We start from the raw sequence: 18,868 nt of genomic DNA on the forward strand, positions 1-18,868 counted from the left end.
GTCGAATATGACGGGTAGAATAAAACAGCAATTAAGATGTGCCATTGCTCACTCTTTATTACGCTTGTTAATTCAATATATAAAAACAAAATAATTTATTGTAAAATATCACTGATTGCTCCGCGGGCCCCACGGGCTGCCCGGTAGGCCAAGCTTGAAATACACATGAACCTTTCCTCTATGAAAAACCTTTATTGTTATAAATTTAAGGTTCAAAATTAAGAAAACAGTAGATTTGTACCGGTACCTGATAGTGATAAGTGATAGTATTTTCAAATATGAGAGAAGTCCAGGATGTCCACCCGTAAATTTAATAACTACCAGTCTTCGCTACGTAAAGATTCCGTCACATAGGCACGTTTTCCGGACGGCGTGTGAGCGTTTTATATGCAAAAGCGGCACGCCCCGCTCGCAAAACGTGCATGTGTGACGGAGCCTTAACGGCAAATAGGGCTACGGTCTACGGCATAGCACTTAGTAGCACAATAACGTAGTAAGAGAGTTAATTAGGAATTTTATCTGCTGATTGATAATTAGGGTTAATTAATAAATAAGTACTGAATAATTATACAAACTAAATACTGGTTATTTTTCAGTATAACATCTGAAAAACTAGAACAGGTGTTACTCTGGGGTATTTTTAGTTATCACTATTATCAGGCAACGAGCATTTAATTCAAATAGTGATTGGGTTACGACATGAATAAAAACAGACACAGTCGACCAATATCCATACAAAATCTACTTTCATCAAATCATCAATTCATCACATGATTGCTACAAACAAAGTTTCCGACATTAATGGCAGTCTCGGAATGTGTACGTTGAATGTTAATTAACACACCGTACACCGTATCATAAAAGAACAGGAGGCCGCCTTAAGTTCGTATCAAAACAAGATAAAACACTTAACAATTATTTAAACAGAATCGGCCTCAAGTACGAGTATACCTGTCAGTTCTTCATGACTGATTAATGTTGGAAACTGAACTTTCGACACAAAGCTATCCGGATGTACCACCAACTATATAGCTAAATGTTCCCCCAATTCCCTAAAAATGGCATAATTTTAGGGGATCAAATTGTAGTTTTCTCGTCCCACGTACCGTATTCTAATGCATCTATATAATTGCATATTGAAGGGTGTACAGATAATTAAAAAAAACGTTGACAAAGTATTCTCGACATTTTTCATTTATTTTCCAATTATTTTAAAGACAAATATGGAGGTTGATATTAAAACTACTTGCAACAAAATTGTCATCACGGATAAGTTTGTGTACGTTACAATAAGTTCACGACCTGCCGCCTTTAAATTCTTCAATTTAAAAAGCATAACTAAAAGGGCCCACGGTAGGGCTTCGGCGCTTTAGCCCATATGCGCACAACATGGTGCTACAACGGGGGCAATACCGCATGCGTTAGGTATTCTATTGTCTTCACATAATACATATGCATAATAACAGCATATATAGAAGGTAAAGCTAAAATCGGCCGTCGAGCATCAATGGGGCATTAAAATTTCCATTAAAGCTTGGCAGCAAGTTTACTCGCTCGAGATAATTCGTAAGCATAGTTTCGAGATTTGTAATTTTTTTTTGTTTGTTTTTTCATAACAAAAATAATTACAAGTCTCGACAATCATAATGAATCATTGCCGCAAAAGTAACTAGATGTGAAGAGACTTCGACTAATCATATTGACGTGATATTTTAAAACAGGTATGTGGTAGGCACGTTACCCGTGCCATTTTATCGAGTGGAAGTCTCCCTATAAGTGATTTAGTACATAATATAATGTATTGCGATAAACTGAAAAAACTTAGTGGATTTTAGTTTAAATACCTGCTAATTCAGTAAATAACACAAACAAAACTCAGTTACATACTGTCATATGCGGCCATGCGGCCCTGGCTACCGCCTCCGTTGAAGCACCACTTTGAACGGAAGGGGCATCGTAACAAATATCGTCAATAACGCGCGATTAAACAACACAAAAATTAAATTCAAGAGCTGGCTTCTGCCTTAAAATTTGTTATACCTACTACATCTATGTATGCTTATTCTACCTTACATCTATACATACAATCTTCTTCCAAGCGATTTTAAAAAAGTCTTAGTACTTTATTTTAATCGTAGGTATTAATTTGTTAAATTGTCTTTATCGTTAAGTTCACTGAATCCACTTGCACCACTTTAATCCCGTTTAACACAACGAGTAACGAAAAGTTTAGCCCTGCTAAATAAAACTACTATAACATACAACTAGGGTACAATACAACCGACAAAACTTGTACGACGAGCTTGCGCCTAACTCATACTGCCCCGTTGCTATGGGTGGGTATGTAGGTACTCCAATTTATACTTGACCCCAACTAGGTATAAAGTATGTAAGTATTGAGATACTTACCTAACCTTTCACGACTTTTGCACATTATTTTAACAGGAAATAGTCGCGTAAGGTACTTGCTTTTTCCTGACGATTCGACTCCAGAACATGAAATTGCGCCTTGGTCGTAGGCACACTTTGCGAGGAATTGGACCAAGTTTCAGCTAGAAGATATCGATACTAGCATGCTCTAGCTGCGCGGGTTGTTCGCACCACTACTGTTCGAGTTATTATAATTATCGTGATGATTTGTCGAAAAAGTAAATAAATTTATTTCTACGTGATTAAGTTCCGTTTACGTGATAAGTACCTATTTGATGAACATTTTAAAACAGCCCATACTCATATTTAATCAGATTCCGAAAATAGCCCTAAGAAACGATTTAGCGCAAACTCGTCCTCCCATACAATTGACATTTTATTTTGATAAAATATTATAAAATCTATGTAGGAACCACGCGCGTCAATCTACGTCAAGCAGAAAAGCATATCCGCTGCGAGCGAAGATTGAGCCGTGGCTCGAGATCAAATCATTAAAAGTTTAAGGGTCCTTAATAAAAAACGGCTGTCCATCTAATTTAAAGAATAAAATGTACTTTATTACTGAGATAACTTCAGGTATGATCTGTCTTGTAAATCAGAGGAACAGCCGTAGTTTAATTGACAGACTCTTCAGTCCCGAGATACCATTCTATCACAACTCGTAACAAAAATATTTTTTGGATGTAGCTAGCAATGGCATCGCTAAATTAAAAATTAAATAAATCTTTGTAATAGTCTCGCGCGGAAGATCCAATCTATTCGGTGATATTATAAGATCATATGTAAGCACACAGAAGCTACATGCTGCCCGACTCAAAAGTACAGATTAATTAATTGTGCAATGCACATAAACAAGTACAGTGTTTGAGGACACGATGGAGTATGTAATAGAGTTCGAAGTTTCCTTCACACAAACGTCGCGTCTGGTCTGGGAGATAGGTACTGTCTACAACAGGTCTAGCGTCATAACAACTGTAGTGTAGGCTTGACACAGAAGCGCCGTGAGTAAAGAAATAAAGGTTAACATCTAACACGTAATGTAACTACGGGTACAAATAATACGAGTCGTGTAGGTATGTATTGTAACACATTGATCAGAAATGTGACCCACATATTATTTTATAACGTCACCGCGTCTAATACAAACGTTCAAATCATTGTAACAGTGTCAACACAACGTTCAAAAACAGTAAATATCTCAAAAATACTACTTAATGTGACGGTCGTACGATATATCTGTAAGAGGCGCCACAGGATCCGACGCGACGCGCACGACCCTACACAAATACACCAAGTTAAGATGATATTAGGATATTACTCTCACTATCATCAACTTAAACTTCAATGCCCTAACACATATATTCTAACATCATGTATCTACACCGACCAAAGCATGCCACAGGAAGCATTGTGTGATTTCTCTTTGAGAAATAAGATTATTTAGGACTTAAAACGGCACAACTTGAAATGTAAACACCTCTACCCCCAAAACTGTAGGGAAAACGGATTAGTCGAAACGTGCGATGCGAAATAACGATAGGTGAAACTTGAGTGATATACGTAAAGAAATAGAAAATAACTTCGCCCGCACCCAAACGACGAGCGCCAGCTCCACCCGCGGCCGCGTCGGATCCGCCCCGCCCGTCTAGTACAAGCGTTACAATATTAAAGTCTTTCGTTATTTTGTACTGTATCATTATTGAGTGCAAAAGGAACGTCAGCAATAAAAAGATCAAAATGTCGTGTACAGTTATCAATGATATGGAACGGTGCTGGGATATCTAGGGCCCGCTCGCGGGGGAGCGGCTCGGAGCCGCCGCCGCGCGCCCGGGGACGCGACGCACAGGGAGCACGACTCACTGCAACAGGACAAAATACACAGATTTTAGTATATAAACATTATTTATCTACACACATGTCATTAGTGCTCTATAATGCGTTCAGAAACCGTAGGAAATGACAAGCTTTATTACAACCAATTTTACTATGAGAACTTTCTTATCTGTGGCAGTAGGAAAATTTGTACTTTAATGTACATAACGTTATAGATTTTTGTAGGTTATGAGTTTAAATTTGGAACAGCAGTCCAAAATCAAGTAGGTCTCTATTCTAGTATCCATAGATATTAAAACAGTTATCGATACGAAACGTCAATTTAGTATGTTTTTTAAATATAAACCGCACGATATTTGATTTCGAGTGACATGAGAATAGGGACCTCATTCTTTTGTTTAGAAATTAAAAAAAACTACGGATGTATGGCATGCGTGAAAAAAGTTTTCATTCACCGCCATTTGACGTACAGTTTATCTTTTAGTTAGTTTTAAGTATGTGTTTAGATAAAGTAGTGTATGTAACTGTACATAATTAGGCATTAAAACACTCGTGTGATCCTTTTAAGAAACTCACTAACGTTCGTTTCTTAAACCCACACTCGTATTTTGATGCCTCTCATTATGTAGCAGTCACATAAACTACTATAAACTACGAGTATGTACAGTTACATTACCACCTTATATTTTTGCAGTGTAACTTTCTATTTAAATAATATAGGTACTTAAGTTCCACGGAATTCAGACGTACATATCCTGGTAAAAATACTCCTTAATGTGCAATCTAATATGTGCCTCGGGGGTATCAATAAGCACAAAAAGGTAATTCGATACGTACAAAAAAAGCGTAAATCAGCATTATTAAGTATAAATTTACTACCAATTATGAACTAAATAGGTATACATAAGAATGTTAGTGATGAATAGTTTCGATATAATAGTTACCTGCGCGCTATCACCAGCAGAAGACGGAAAGCTCGCCGCCATGCGCGTGAGCATGCGCGTGCGAGCCCACGCCGCGCCACGAGCGCACGCCGCCCACCTTAAGCTGTAACAAACAAATAAATACTATTAATCATACCTTTATTCATTTATAATTACTTAGATAACATTATTGCTATAGTTATCGGCTACTACATAGTAATTGACCATTCTTATCAATAAGGTTTCAATTGGCTTGTTTCTTCCTGATTTATTAAGAATGGCCAATAACTATACTTAGCAGTCATCCTATCGTTATTGTAGTCAGTAATAATTCATATATGTATCCATAATAACAGCCGGTCGACGAAAGCTATTTGACTGAAATCTGCTGTTAGGCAAGAAACGAACTAACTAAATGTACCTACCTAATGGACACTAATTTAGAATGTTCAGCGTGAAAGACACAATTCGATTTTCTATCAAATATATTTATAAAAGCAAACTGATACGGCACTAAACAAGTGACCACTTACACTAAACAAGTCAACGGGTATCCATGTATCACATTAGTAGTGCCTTATAAGAAAAACCCGGCATATTAACCACTCCTAAACAATTTCTACAGATCAAATCCAGCAAAAACAAGCACCATACCAAGAGGCTAGCGCAAAAAGTGTAATGCATCGAGTTCTCAGTCCACTGCTAGCCATATAGGGGCAGGAGTGGGCCGGCTCAGTCTGCGCGCGCAAGGAATGCGGACCATTGACGACTGCTCAATGGGCCGGAAGAGTCATTGAGACGCGCGGATTTTTATGGTACGTGCTTAGAGTGGGAAGTTTCGACGAGTGATTTTCGCAAGGGCGTAATAGATAGTCCACATGATACAACCTAATGTAGGTAACTATTATTTACATATATTGCACAACACCCTGCTTCATCATGTCATCAAAAAGTATCGAAAAGGTTACGTCTTAAAGTCTGCAGAGCAACAACACCATAAACCTCAAATTTATATGAAAATGTTCACTGTATATGTAGCCTCCACGGAATATATTAAGGGTGTATTTTTTAGGTAATGTACAGTCACCTGCAATAATATGTTATTCTTCGACGGACGCAAAAATATTAAAATAATAAATATTTTAGCGCAAAAATATAAAAAAGATATATGACTTGCTCTTATGGCTCTTATAATAAGGTCGTCTTATATTATGCAGGTGGCTGTACTTACTACTTATACAGTATGTGTATGTATAACCTATAAGTGTAGTGAGCTTATGTTTTGTTTTATTTAATTCTAGCTGCAAAAAATACAGGAGGTCAGGGACCTCAGCGATAAAACTTATCACGCGGAAGGGGATTACTTCGAATCCTTATCTGGAGCGCAAGTCTTAACCCACGGCATGCGCACTTGTTTGCCTTGGTTTCATTTGATAAGCTAACACTAGTGCATAAACCATCCGCCCACGCATCCTACTTACCGTACATAGAATACTGAATTTATATTAAGACGTTATGGTAACTGCAAGCTTAGCATGTTGATCGAACACAACGGATAAAACCTTGCTTGTAAATACAGTCGTATTCAAATACATAGATATTTCTAGCAATCACAGGCGTGCTCATGAACAGTGAACAAGATAATCTACCGCAAAAAATGAATATTCGTTATCGGCAGATCACTTTGGATTTGGATATTCATTATTCAATTGTATCAACTTTGGCGGTAGGTCTGCCCCATCGATTGCCACAAAGCCCTAGCAACCTCATCCACCGATTTCCCGTAAACGCTTAAGAGATTGCCTCCTAATGAGGGGTCATCCTGGTTAGCGTTTTAAATTCTTGTCTGTTGTCGCCAGTCATGAACTTTTCTCAAAAATGGACGTCAAAGTCGACTTTGCCGTTTAAAAAATAGGTCGCGAAGCGCGGAGTTTATGGTCAGTCAAAAATTAAAAAGTTAAAAACATTGCAGTCTCGATTTTAGGACTGCAATGTTGCATACAAATTCCATTATTTGTCGAGTTCCAAACTTTTTAAAAGTTGAAATGGCCATATCAAATGAAGGCACAGGCCCATTAAACAGCCAAACAGATGATTAGTACCGCGACTATTTAGCTGTCTCAAATAGGTTGGCGTATTTTCGGCAGAAAAATACACTTCTATTTTTTTATTAAAAAAAATAAAAAGGCGGCAAGGGCTTTGTTCTGTGAAAATATATACGTAAGAATGTTGCTTTTGTAAAATATTTCTATGATATTTATATTTCTTGCACCATTTTTGAGAAAAGCACTATATATGACTCGGCTGGAAGTCTACTTGCTGGCTTCGGATTCAATTAAACGGACTCCCAAGGTCGTCCGTTTAAAACGAATCCTCAGCCTGCAAGTAGCTACTTCCGAGCCTCGACAATAATGTACTATTAATGCCTTAAGAGCCATAAGATGCGTTGCACATATTACTACTTGCAACACAATTTCTTGTTGTCGCTTTGTTATCTTCCTCTGCCTAGTTCAGAAGTTCTCGAACTTGTATCGGCCCGTTTAGTGGTTTGTAACGCACTAAGCATTAGTATAGGTAAAGAAGATAATAAACCTACGTTAACTATAATATTACTACTCTCAAAGCAAACTGACAAATGGGGTCGTAAGACACAGACAGTCACACTCGAAACTCGTGGCAATCGCGAGATCGTGATATGAATGTGCTCCTCAGTTTGTCCAGCGGCTAATTATGCGTACCAGGGATGTTGCGGATGCGGATGCGGATATTCAGAGCCTCACATCCGCGGATGCGGATGCGGATGTCACGTTTTGGTACTTAAAAAACGTCAAATATTACATTTTTATTAAAAAAAAACGAAACGTTTAGTATTTGAGCAAGAATATGTGCGTTTTATTTAATAAACAGTAACTTGGCCCACTTTTCGGGATCTAGATATATATAATGACGAAATTACCTAGATGCTCCGCATCGATTTTATGCGGATGCGGATGTTGGAAATAATGCGGATGTTCCGCGGATGCGGATGCGAATATGCGCAACATCCCTGATGCGCACTATAGCAATACATTATCAAGAAAAATAGTGACAAATATGAACCCGGTCCTCAGTCGGTTTGCGGCTTGCTACTATAGCAACATCAGCGGCCGAGACCACGTGCAGTCGTGGGAAGCGCTGGCGCATGTGCATCGCACACGGCACGACTCACGTAAATAACCAAAATAAACATCATGCCGGCTATTGCAACGCTGACGAGGCTATTACCGCTTTACACAAAAACGTAACGTCGTGTCTCCCGCATAGCATAAAATAATTCATCTTAGCATCTGACATGAGTAATATAATTGTATGTAGCTTTGGATATAAATCTAAGAAATTAAAGGTATGTATTTGCAACGTTCGTGCTAGGCGCCTTGTATTGCAGATTTCTGATTTCTGTACTATTTATATGCATATTTTCAAACCTTTATCTGCAGTTAATTGCTCGAATCTAGGATGAAATTGATTGTACGTGAATTATCGATGACGGTCAATTACTATGACGTAAGTTTAAACTTGACATGTCCTAGGAAAGTGACGAGCACTCGGACGTCTATTACCTTACACTACGAGTAATTAAGTTTTCTGCTACAGCTCCATCACTATATTATTGATTTAGTCCTACTAAGTTAAAAGAGTTTCTATTCCTAACTAGTGTATCTAATCTGGGTACTACCGTGAGTACCATGACTACTTCGGAAAGGGCTAATCGCTATAACTCGGAACAGACGAGTCAGCCCTGCCGCAGCAAACCAAATTTAGCCGCAAATAAAAGTTAATTAAATTCCAGATAGCGGCGCTGATGGCCATCAGACACGACACGACAAATTGCCCGAGATCCACGACCAGATCTACGTGCGGCCGATTGTACGAGTAATTGGAGTTCAAGGGTAGCGTTCAAGTACAGTCGCCGTCAAAAATATTAGTACTGAAGCCTTGGATAAGTCGGTGAGTGAGAATTAAGACATTTGTATCGAGACAAAACTGTCTGTTTTAAAAAAATTGTATAACATTGTGATATATCTGCGTACCGAATTTTTGGAGCGCAATTACGACTTGCACTTATCCGGTTCTATTTAAGGTACATGAATTAAATCACTATTCTTCCGTACTCGTGTGTAATGTCCTAAATTAGACCAACCGTTATTAAATTTACTTATAGGTAAGTCGTCAAAGTGAATTACCACCCCATAAAATGCATTAAGTACGTCGTTTTTGACCCAGTTTTACGTATAAATAATAATAAAGGTGTTTTCCTCGTGGTAATAATGCGAGTTATTTAAACGAAGTTACCGGCGCGATTAACATAACGCGCGTGATGAATTTGATCGAGTTACCGAACAGGCGTTAAACTGAATTACGACGGATATCTAATATTTTTCAGGGAGACTGGCATCAGGTGAGGATTCCTCGCCAATCTAATCAGATATTTTATTTACATAATGCGTTTAGAAACCATTACCTAAAGCCCAATATAACAAAGTTTCCTTGAACCAGCAAGTGTAATCTTTCGTAAACCCTGAGAACATTAAGGGAAAATTTAAATAATGATGTATGTAGTTGGTTGCGTGCAGTAGTACATCTTTTATAATTAAAACCCTTAGGTGTGATCACACTCTAATTTTCAATTTGATTGTAGCGGATTGAGCGATCTAATTGCGACAGTAATGCGGCTACGAACGTCAGTCCTTTTATCAAGGAAATTGACAGTGACGTCGCCAAGTAAACGCGGCAGCAGTAATGCCGCAACAGTTACCATCTGAATGTCACCCTAAGGTTACATGCGGATGGTGACTGCAACAGCTTTTTTTTCGACCAAGACTGCAACAACGTTGATCATGTGACTGACGGATTGAACGTTCCAATCGCCACGGCAATCAAGTCAATATCTAAAATCCGAATATAACGTTTACTCTGTATTAAACCGTTTTGCTGTTGAAGTATTTAGTAGAATTTATGTGTGAAATTTTATGTTATATTCGACAATGTTGTTATTTATATTACCTACCTATATACCTGTCACAAATATTTATCTATTTATCTAGATAGAAGAATAGAAGGGGGCGCCACAAGCCTTCAGTAAGAAGTGCATATACTTGGAAAAATTTGACTAATGCCGCTGTGGCCCGGTGCCTGAACCACTCGGTGGTTCAGGCACCTGCCGCGATAGCAGAGGACGCTGGTTCGATTCCAGCCTGGGGCACTGGAGGCCTTGGTCACTTTTTCTTAGTATATGACATTTATTTCAGTTTAGAAGAAATCATCTTACAAGAGATATGTTCAGGTAATACCTATTATCTATGATTTACTAATTGGCAATCCCGAAATTTATATTTTTTAATACCTACGATATTTTGTCCAAAGCCTCAGTTTGTGATGAATGCCAAGACGCCCATGCCTGTTTATTTGTATCGCGTACACACATATATTGTGTCGTGTCTCGTACGTGCACGTGGGCTGTGGACGTGACCGGCATACTGTGCGAGCACGCTATATTCACAAACATGCCATCTCGAAGCGTAACTTGGCCTTAGGATCCGTAAAGATTATTCGTAAGAAGTTATCGCACTAGTCTGGTTGTGGTTTGTGCGAGGCACTCGGTTAGTGACAGTGATGTTAATAGAAAGGCAGGTAGCGTATGTTTCACATTCAAGCAACGTCTTTACATTGGCTTTGTGAGCGATCTTTGTCATCTTTGCCAAATTTCGTCAAAAGGGTAAAAAATTCTTACGCAGGTAATTAATTAAATTTCAGCAGACAATTCACGTAGTGACCCAATGCCGGCCGAACTTGCCAGATACCCGGAGTTTTGAGATCCTAATTATTTAGTCAAAATTAATGATCACGCCAGATGAAGCCAGATGGTCTAAGGGTCAAGCCGCGGAAGCATAAAAAGCAAAAAGGTGACGCCCTTCAAGCTCTGGCTGCTCAGGTGTTCAATCCATAAAATAGTAAGAAATCTCCATACCTGCTGCATCTTATCAAAGTCTAGCGCGGGGCGGTGCCTGCGGGGCGGCGGCAGCGCGGCCCGGCGTCGCCGCGGCGAGCCGGGCGCGCGCGCCGCACACGCGCATCCCGCGCCCGCGCCTGCGCGCCGCGGCTTCAGCGCCTCCAGCGGCGGTGACGTGCGGAACCTGACTGGCGTCTCTACCTGGAACACCAGGTTACAATATCTTTGAACAATGTTCCAACACCATTCGTCGACTTTTCTCGAATTAAAACTTCGTATATACCAAACTGTACTCGCATACTTTTTAAATATTAATGGCTCCTCCCGCTCAACTATAATGAAGCTTTTCCAGCCCGTACCTTACTTAGGCCACTCAGCAAGTTTCTTGGACTAAACACGGTACTCGCCTGCCAAATTCTCTATTATATCAGGATTATACCACTATTTTCTGTCGAAAACCAAAGGGTTTTGATGTAAATGTTCTCGATTCACCTGGCCTACAGCTTATGGAGAATCGCTTCAAAAGGACCGTCTCCAGTATAGATTATTCTTATTCTTGGCCACAAGTACAATTAAGGTGAGACTTTTAAGCACTTGATCATTGGAAGAAAATTATTTCTTGTGTCCTTTTATTAATCCTTCAAATCACATCACGTTATTTTTTATTATGCGATCATTCATTAGTAAGACATTTCAATAAACATGTTGTAAATAACCGATACTGACCTTTTTAAAAAAGGTAGAATCATAAACTAATAGTCAGAGGTTCTCGAGAAATTAAGTAAATACTAACATTAGTATTTACTTGAAGTATAAAAAACTTAATAAGCAGGAACTAAAACAAGACCGTGGAACTCCCGATCCTATTATGTTATTTAAATAAGAATTAATATAATAACGTCAATAACACATGTTACAATATGTATAGCTATAAGTATAAGGGAACAAATTCTGACATTGGTAATGGTAATACACTTGGCCGTATTTGCGCAGGTATTCGTGTGGCGTCTGTTTCTTGATTGGACATGAGTATTGGAAATATTGCCAAGTGTAATTACCCTGACAGGTTAGCCACACAGTGCGGTGATTGTTAAACGTCAAACCTTAGTGTCATCGTCGTCGGAGCTGGGCGCGCGAGCGGGCTCGTCCGCGTCGTAGGGCTGCGCGGGCCACTTGCGCTTCTCGGGCGCCGCGGGCGGCGGCGAGGACGCGCCGCGCCGCCGCGACTCCGTCGTCGCTCCGCACGGCGCCCCGTTTATGACCTGCGCATGCGATGCTAGTATGGGCGTGGGGTGGTGTTAGCGAGGCAGGAGATCTATGGATGTGACAGCGATAAGGGTTCAAAAAAGTCAGCTCTTTAATTTCAATATAGGTTCCAGGTTCTTTAAAGACATCGTAAAATAGACTGCTTGGAGCGGTCTAGACGACCTGAACAAATCAGTTTTTGTAGTTGTGATAGGCTCCTATCGCAATGCAGCTTGTAAAAAATGCTCCATAACTTTAAAATCCATAGACAATCATCGTTATCATAATCATATAGTAAGGGCCACCTGTGTTAGCAAATAAATTATACATAGCTGGTAGATCCTCCCTCATCGCTGCCATCTCATTCAAAAACCTCCTGCCATATCATGCATTATTAAAAACAATGTCAATGAATATAGAATAACCATGTGCTCGGAGGTTTTCAAAGTAAAAAAAAACTCCATCAAACAATAGTTTTTACTACTTAAAGGCCTAAGTTTGTAAATGTTCATATGTAATTCTAAATCACACGTCATAATATTGCAATGTTTTATGCCAATTGCATTAGTTTGCTTAGCTAGCGAACTAACCTGCCCTAACACAGTAGCTCCTGCGCACATAATTGCGCCAATTATACAAGACCTTGCAGTAGTTAGTTGCAATTGTGATTGTACCCTAATTATAAATATTCTTCTTTTTTTTATACGTTTTTATTATGATTATCTGAGATTGCACTGACACCTACCTATTTTCCTGATTTTGTACCTATACCTGTGGAGTCTAAGAAACTCCATTACATACATATATCCAAATAAAGGTTATATGGCTTTTTTCTTTACTTTTGTTGATAACTGTAATTTTAGATGATTTTTTTTTCTATTTTGAAATATATGAGACGCGTGGAACCATTACTTATTATTCATTAACGGTATCTTTACTAGGGAATGTAAATCGGTTATTTTTGTATGGAAATAACCGCGGTTTCGGTTAATAACCGATAATTTCCATACAAAAAATAACCGAAAATAACCGATTTGCATTCCCTAATCTTTACGCTGACTAACAATTTTGAACGAGCCTAATTTGTACTATTTGTAGGTATCTTGGAATACTCATATTCCAGAGTCTCAGCAAAAGGAGACAAATGTATAGCAAGTCAGAGGACATTTCTTTGCCTTGCAATTAAGAGAGGAGTAGACAAAAGAATTTCTAATTCGGAGTAAAGTACGACAAGCGCAGACAGATGCCAAACTGCAGCGAACAAATAAGCAAGGAGCAAATGTTTCGGCTCTGGCAGGGTTGCCTGCGTCTCAATGGAGTTGGAGTTACTGGAGTTAGAATACCTCTGAAAAACGCAACTATGTCGTTGTCAACAAAGATTTTTGACAACAATAAAAGTTTTGAACAACAGTCTACGGCATTTAAGTAGTATACGCAGGTATATACTATTATAACAATAATTACTAGAATCCAATGCAATCGCTTATTTATGGCGTTAGGTATACTCAGATTTCCATACACACTTGTACATAATATTTACAATGTACAATTCAGAAACCACGAGCCATTCTGCAAAAACATATCCAAATAATATCTGTAAATGGCTACGTACTTGGCTATAAAACAAGATAAATGCGCTTCCTCGGTATCTAACACTGGGCTGGGCGTGAAATATCGTGTAATGGAACTGCAATTTACAGAAGCTAAGCTCTGTCTGGATAAATGAGCGTACTTTGTTAAAATAAAACGGTGTACATGTTTACTTCCAACAGTCAGCTCTATAGAAATGTAACCCCATGCATGGAAACATCTATGAAAAGCTGCAAGCCGTAACTGTTTCTAATTCAGGAACAACAATAAACGATAAGTAATCCAAACTCACCATCTTTATGGCGACTTTTTCCGGTGATAATATTCAAATAAGGTAGGTATCTACTTAATACTGGCCATACCAAGTTCGAATAAGCATTATTTCAAGTCATTATACCATGAAATTAACGAAACCCTCTAAATTTTTTTTCATAAACGAATATTTTATACAAATTTCAAGAGGCACACCCAAATTTATCTGCATTTCAAATAAATTATACAGCGACATTAAAACCATGATGAGAAGGATTTGATTGCCTTGTCTGCGAGTTATAGGTGCGCAGACAACGGTTCTTGACTTGAACAATGGGGCGACAAGTAAGTACTACGCTATTATCTGACATACGTATCTGTGAGAGTTCCAGACAGTTGAAATTCGCTAGATGGAGCTACCGTCACGTCCGGTCTGCTAAGTATTTTCGGCCGTCGTCGGCAACACCATCAAGTAAATTAAATATAAGACAGACTCAAACGCGTTGGTAAATTGCTGCACTAAGTTTGTATAATGAATATAAACTTGTAGTAACATTTTGGTCTCAAGACTTTTCAGAGAACCTCCAGAAGCCTCTAGAAACCTCTAGAAGTCTAGGAGCTCAAGGTTACACAAAGACTTTCGGCAATCGTTCACTCTCGTACTCGTATCCTTAGCTACTTCGGTCACGTTACGCGCAGGGAAGACGACGCCATGGAGAGGCTTGTTGTACAGGGCAGAGTGGATGGCACAAGACCCAGATGCGATGCCTTCAATGCGATGGACCGACCAAGTTAAAGCTCTCACCGGGTCACCTTTAAATCTGTGCGTGCGGAATGCAATAAATAGAGAAGCATGGCGGGAAACAACAAAAAAGGCCGTACAACGACCTCAATGACCACGACTGCTCTGACAAGAGTATCCGACTAAGAAGAAGAGAGAAGCCTTGATAGACTTTATACTCGTACATATATTTTATCCGTTTTTATTTTAATTTTATATGTAGACTGAGAATATATACATAATTATGTTTTATGTGTATATAATAATATTAAATAGGTTCAATTCAAACTATGTAAATTAATTATTTGTAAGAATTTAATTGTGCCCCCAATTTGACAGCTAAAGATGGCGCTGTACGGCGCTATATGTATTGTGGTATGTATTTTAACTGAATTGTCCAACTCCAACTTTAGGGCCCCCCACATCTAGCGTCTTTTGAGCGTCGGCGTCTACAACTCTATGGCCGCTGCTCGACGCAACGTCGACCGCAGCGACGGACCTCATTTTCCATAGCGCTGACCAGACGCCGACGCTCGAAAGACGCTAGATGTGGGGGGGCCGTAAACGCCAAGTCTCGTAAAAACGAGCGGGGTTCTTCAAATTCATACTCAAAAGACTCGAACACTTCTAAATATCAGGTTCAGATTTTTAAACGTTGTAGTTTTTCTCGTTTAATGTTTTCTAACTCCCAAACTCAAATCGGGATTTATCTCGGCGACCTTGAGTTCTTAGTTCGCTGCTGCAGCCACGAGGTCGCCATTTTCCCGCTGCGGTCATTCACCCCGAATCAAGATGCAGCTGCAAGCGTTATGTCATGTTACGTCATTAAAACGTTTGGCTGGTGAAATGTTTCCGGATAATGGTAGAAATTAATGATTCACAGGCCGAGAAAAGTCTGCAGCCATTTTGATAGCACTCGCAGTGCAAGTGTTAATTTAAACGTCAAACTTCTATGAAATTATGACGTATAAATAAGTTAAATAACACGTGCACTGCGAATGCTATCAAAATCGCTACAGACTTTTCTTGGTCTAACTCTAGCGAATATTTGGAAACCCAGGGCTCTATAAGAGGGCTTGTTATAGTTGTGGGGCATTCGACGAGACTGTCGCTTACATAACGCAATTCTTCTAATACTTCTGGAAATGCTGAGTAAGCGATATTGGGTCAGGTAATATTTCATGACTTGGCTAACAAATTGGCAGTATATTCTCGAGATTCACGTATTTTATTGAGGTAGCTGCCATACAAGGCAAAAGCGTTATGTAAGCGACAGTCTCATGGAATGCCCCTTTTGCACAAATTCTGAATAGGAATAGGCTAACAATCAGACCCAATGTTGACAGAAATGAATAAGTACCTCAAAATGTACAAATTAAGTAACTTTATTTGATTCGTAATTCGTAAATCAGTTAAATTAAATACCTAGCGATGAGCATGGATAAAAACGTCAATTAACTTAATTTGCCCAGATTGAGTGTACAATTTGGCTAAGTTGTTTACTCCGTTGGGACCCCTGCCATCTCTTCGAGTGAGATATAAATTGCGATGTTTACCTTTTTACTAACAAATGACTCGCAGACACGAATACTTTCACAATCGAAATTCTACCCCATAATTAACCCACGTGTAACATAAATTAACATAATGTTACCTACTGTTTATTCTAATTGTAATCATTCGTTTACATCCTGTTTTGACTCAGTAAATCCACTGTGTGAAGAAAATCTGGATTAATACTTGTTATTTATATCGATACCGTAATACACTCTCGGGGACTAATTACGAGGAAAATTTTGTTCTGAAAGTACTATATAGTGCACAAATCAAAAAGCTTGCAACGATGATTTCCGCGTAATTAGTACCTACGAGTGTGAACTAGGGTATTATTTTAACCTCGTAAGACCCAAGTCAATTTTTGCGCTTTTGAATTTGGAACTTTCTTTTATTTCTATAAGAGTTCAAAACTCGAATTTAATTTGTACTTGTACAAGTACGCGGGGACTTACGAGGATGGTAAATTTGATAAAATATAGTATACAGGATCTACACATGGCAGTAAGATTTTACTTTCACCAACCTCCGAGCTCATGAGTTTTGTTAAGTTCTAACTATATTACTAACGGCTCTAAATTTTATGTCAAGATATTTTCATAAAGAATTGTTTGCGTCGACCAATATCAAAGACGTTCAAATGTGCCGTGTACCTATACTGATTTAACATTTAGTCCATGAATATCAAAAATCAAAATCTGTTACCACTTTGCGATGAGCGTGGACTAACTAAAACGAACCGAACGAAACGAATGTAGGAACAAGTAGGAGCGAAATTCACGCGCAAATGATAAGAAAATGCCATTATTTTGATGGGTGAATCACCTCGATATCAATATGTACATTTGGCCTGGCCTGGTATCTGATAGCGTATCCTTGGCATTGACAATCGATGACTCTAACAAACCCATTAAACGAAGGAGCGCTTTTCAAAGCGACCTGGCGATCATTGTTAACTATCGTTGTAACTGTTGTAAGTGCTAACCTCTAGCTCTTCTTCTGAAGAGTGGTGATCGTAGAGCTGATCTGGCTCGGGTTCTGGCAGCGCGCGAGGCGTCGGCGCGCACGCACATGCCTCTCCGCCCATACCTGGAGCAAAGAGATTATAACCATTAAGGTAATTAAAACTAAGACAATAATAATACATAGCAGTAGGAGTTCAGCCAAATAAAAATAATCCAAGATGTTCAAGCCGATATAGTTTGATGTGCTAATTTCACCAAAGATGGCGCTGTTACAAACGCAAATTAGGTAACGGTATAGTTCATCGTAGAATATATATATATATACTGTCAAATATGAGATTAAACGATTGGTACTGGTAACATAGCAACTATCTTATTTAAACACAAGACAAGGGTTCCATTGCATCAGTAATCTCGATGTACCTTAAATTCTTTTCTATACAAAATATTTAACATCGTGATTAAGTACATCTATACACTAATAGCATCATACTAATTGTTTAATATTTCTATGTGTGATTTAAAGTTAACAATGTTAAGTGAGCAATCGCTAAGCTACATACATTGGTTCGTGGTTGGTATGTATCTAGTATCTATTTCAAATGTAGTAAGCCGGTGTTAGAAATAATCTGTGGCTAACGATTTTTATCTTATTTATAAACGTTCACCACTGCACCGTTCCAGCCCCTAGTCCGAACTAATTCATGCATTTAAATTAACCGCATGCAGAAACATTTTATCAGTGTTGCCAGACGGTCACAAAAGTCACATTTTTAGTGACTTTTCGCCTCCTCGTGTGACATGTGTGTGACTTTCGAACATGAGGCAATTTTTGTGACTTTTTAAGCTAATCGAATTTTGGACAAGTTTAATTCTGCAATTTGTATTATTTAGGAACGCAGTGAACGCACCCAAGTTGACACTTGCAATGGCATGGCACTTTGACGTTACATCCACCATCATCATGTTTATTATAATAGTCGTGGCAAAATGAGACTTGTTACCTTGACATGACGGTGTTATTTAGTTTGATAGTATACCTAGTAGTTATCTATACGACTCTGGCGGCCTCTGATTCGATCGGGCAATTTAAACAGATTGGCGAAAATTTTGACTAGTCTGGATACGCCTTAGAGGATATAACCAACGGAGACGCCGTCTATAATTTTCGGTACAAAATAGTCTGCCGTTTTTTGCGGGGGAGGCGCACATCAAATGTATTGGTACGTCATGTCAGATAAACGTCAGTCCATACATGTGGTTGACATGTGGTTGACCATTGGCCGCCTATTTTCGACAGAGGGGA

General features: G+C 38.9%; 2 protein-coding genes across 3 annotated transcripts in view; both read right to left on the reverse strand.

Annotated features, from left to right (window-relative positions):
- Positions 1-18,868, reverse strand: part of LOC134665801 (uncharacterized) — a 152,859-nt gene that overhangs the window by 64,286 nt on the left and 69,705 nt on the right. The gene's annotated exons all lie outside the window — the stretch shown is intronic.
- LOC134666041 (uncharacterized) overlaps positions 32-18,868 on the reverse strand; it is a 67,547-nt gene continuing 48,710 nt past the window's right edge. For both annotated transcript variants that reach the window (XM_063523155.1, XM_063523148.1), the window contains 5 exons: positions 17,583-17,686; positions 12,279-12,437; positions 11,194-11,376; positions 5,208-5,310; positions 32-4,289 (listed from right to left, as the gene is read on the reverse strand). In XM_063523155.1, the coding sequence (XP_063379225.1) occupies positions 5,218-5,310; positions 11,194-11,376; positions 12,279-12,437; positions 17,583-17,686 (539 nt within the window). In that variant the 3' untranslated portion in view covers positions 32-4,289; positions 5,208-5,217. The remainder of the gene's footprint in view (positions 4,290-5,207; positions 5,311-11,193; positions 11,377-12,278; positions 12,438-17,582; positions 17,687-18,868) is intronic.

This window comes from Cydia fagiglandana, chromosome 1 (assembly GCF_963556715.1).
Source record: "Cydia fagiglandana chromosome 1, ilCydFagi1.1, whole genome shotgun sequence".
NCBI classification, from domain to species: Eukaryota; Metazoa; Arthropoda; class Insecta; order Lepidoptera; family Tortricidae; genus Cydia; species Cydia fagiglandana.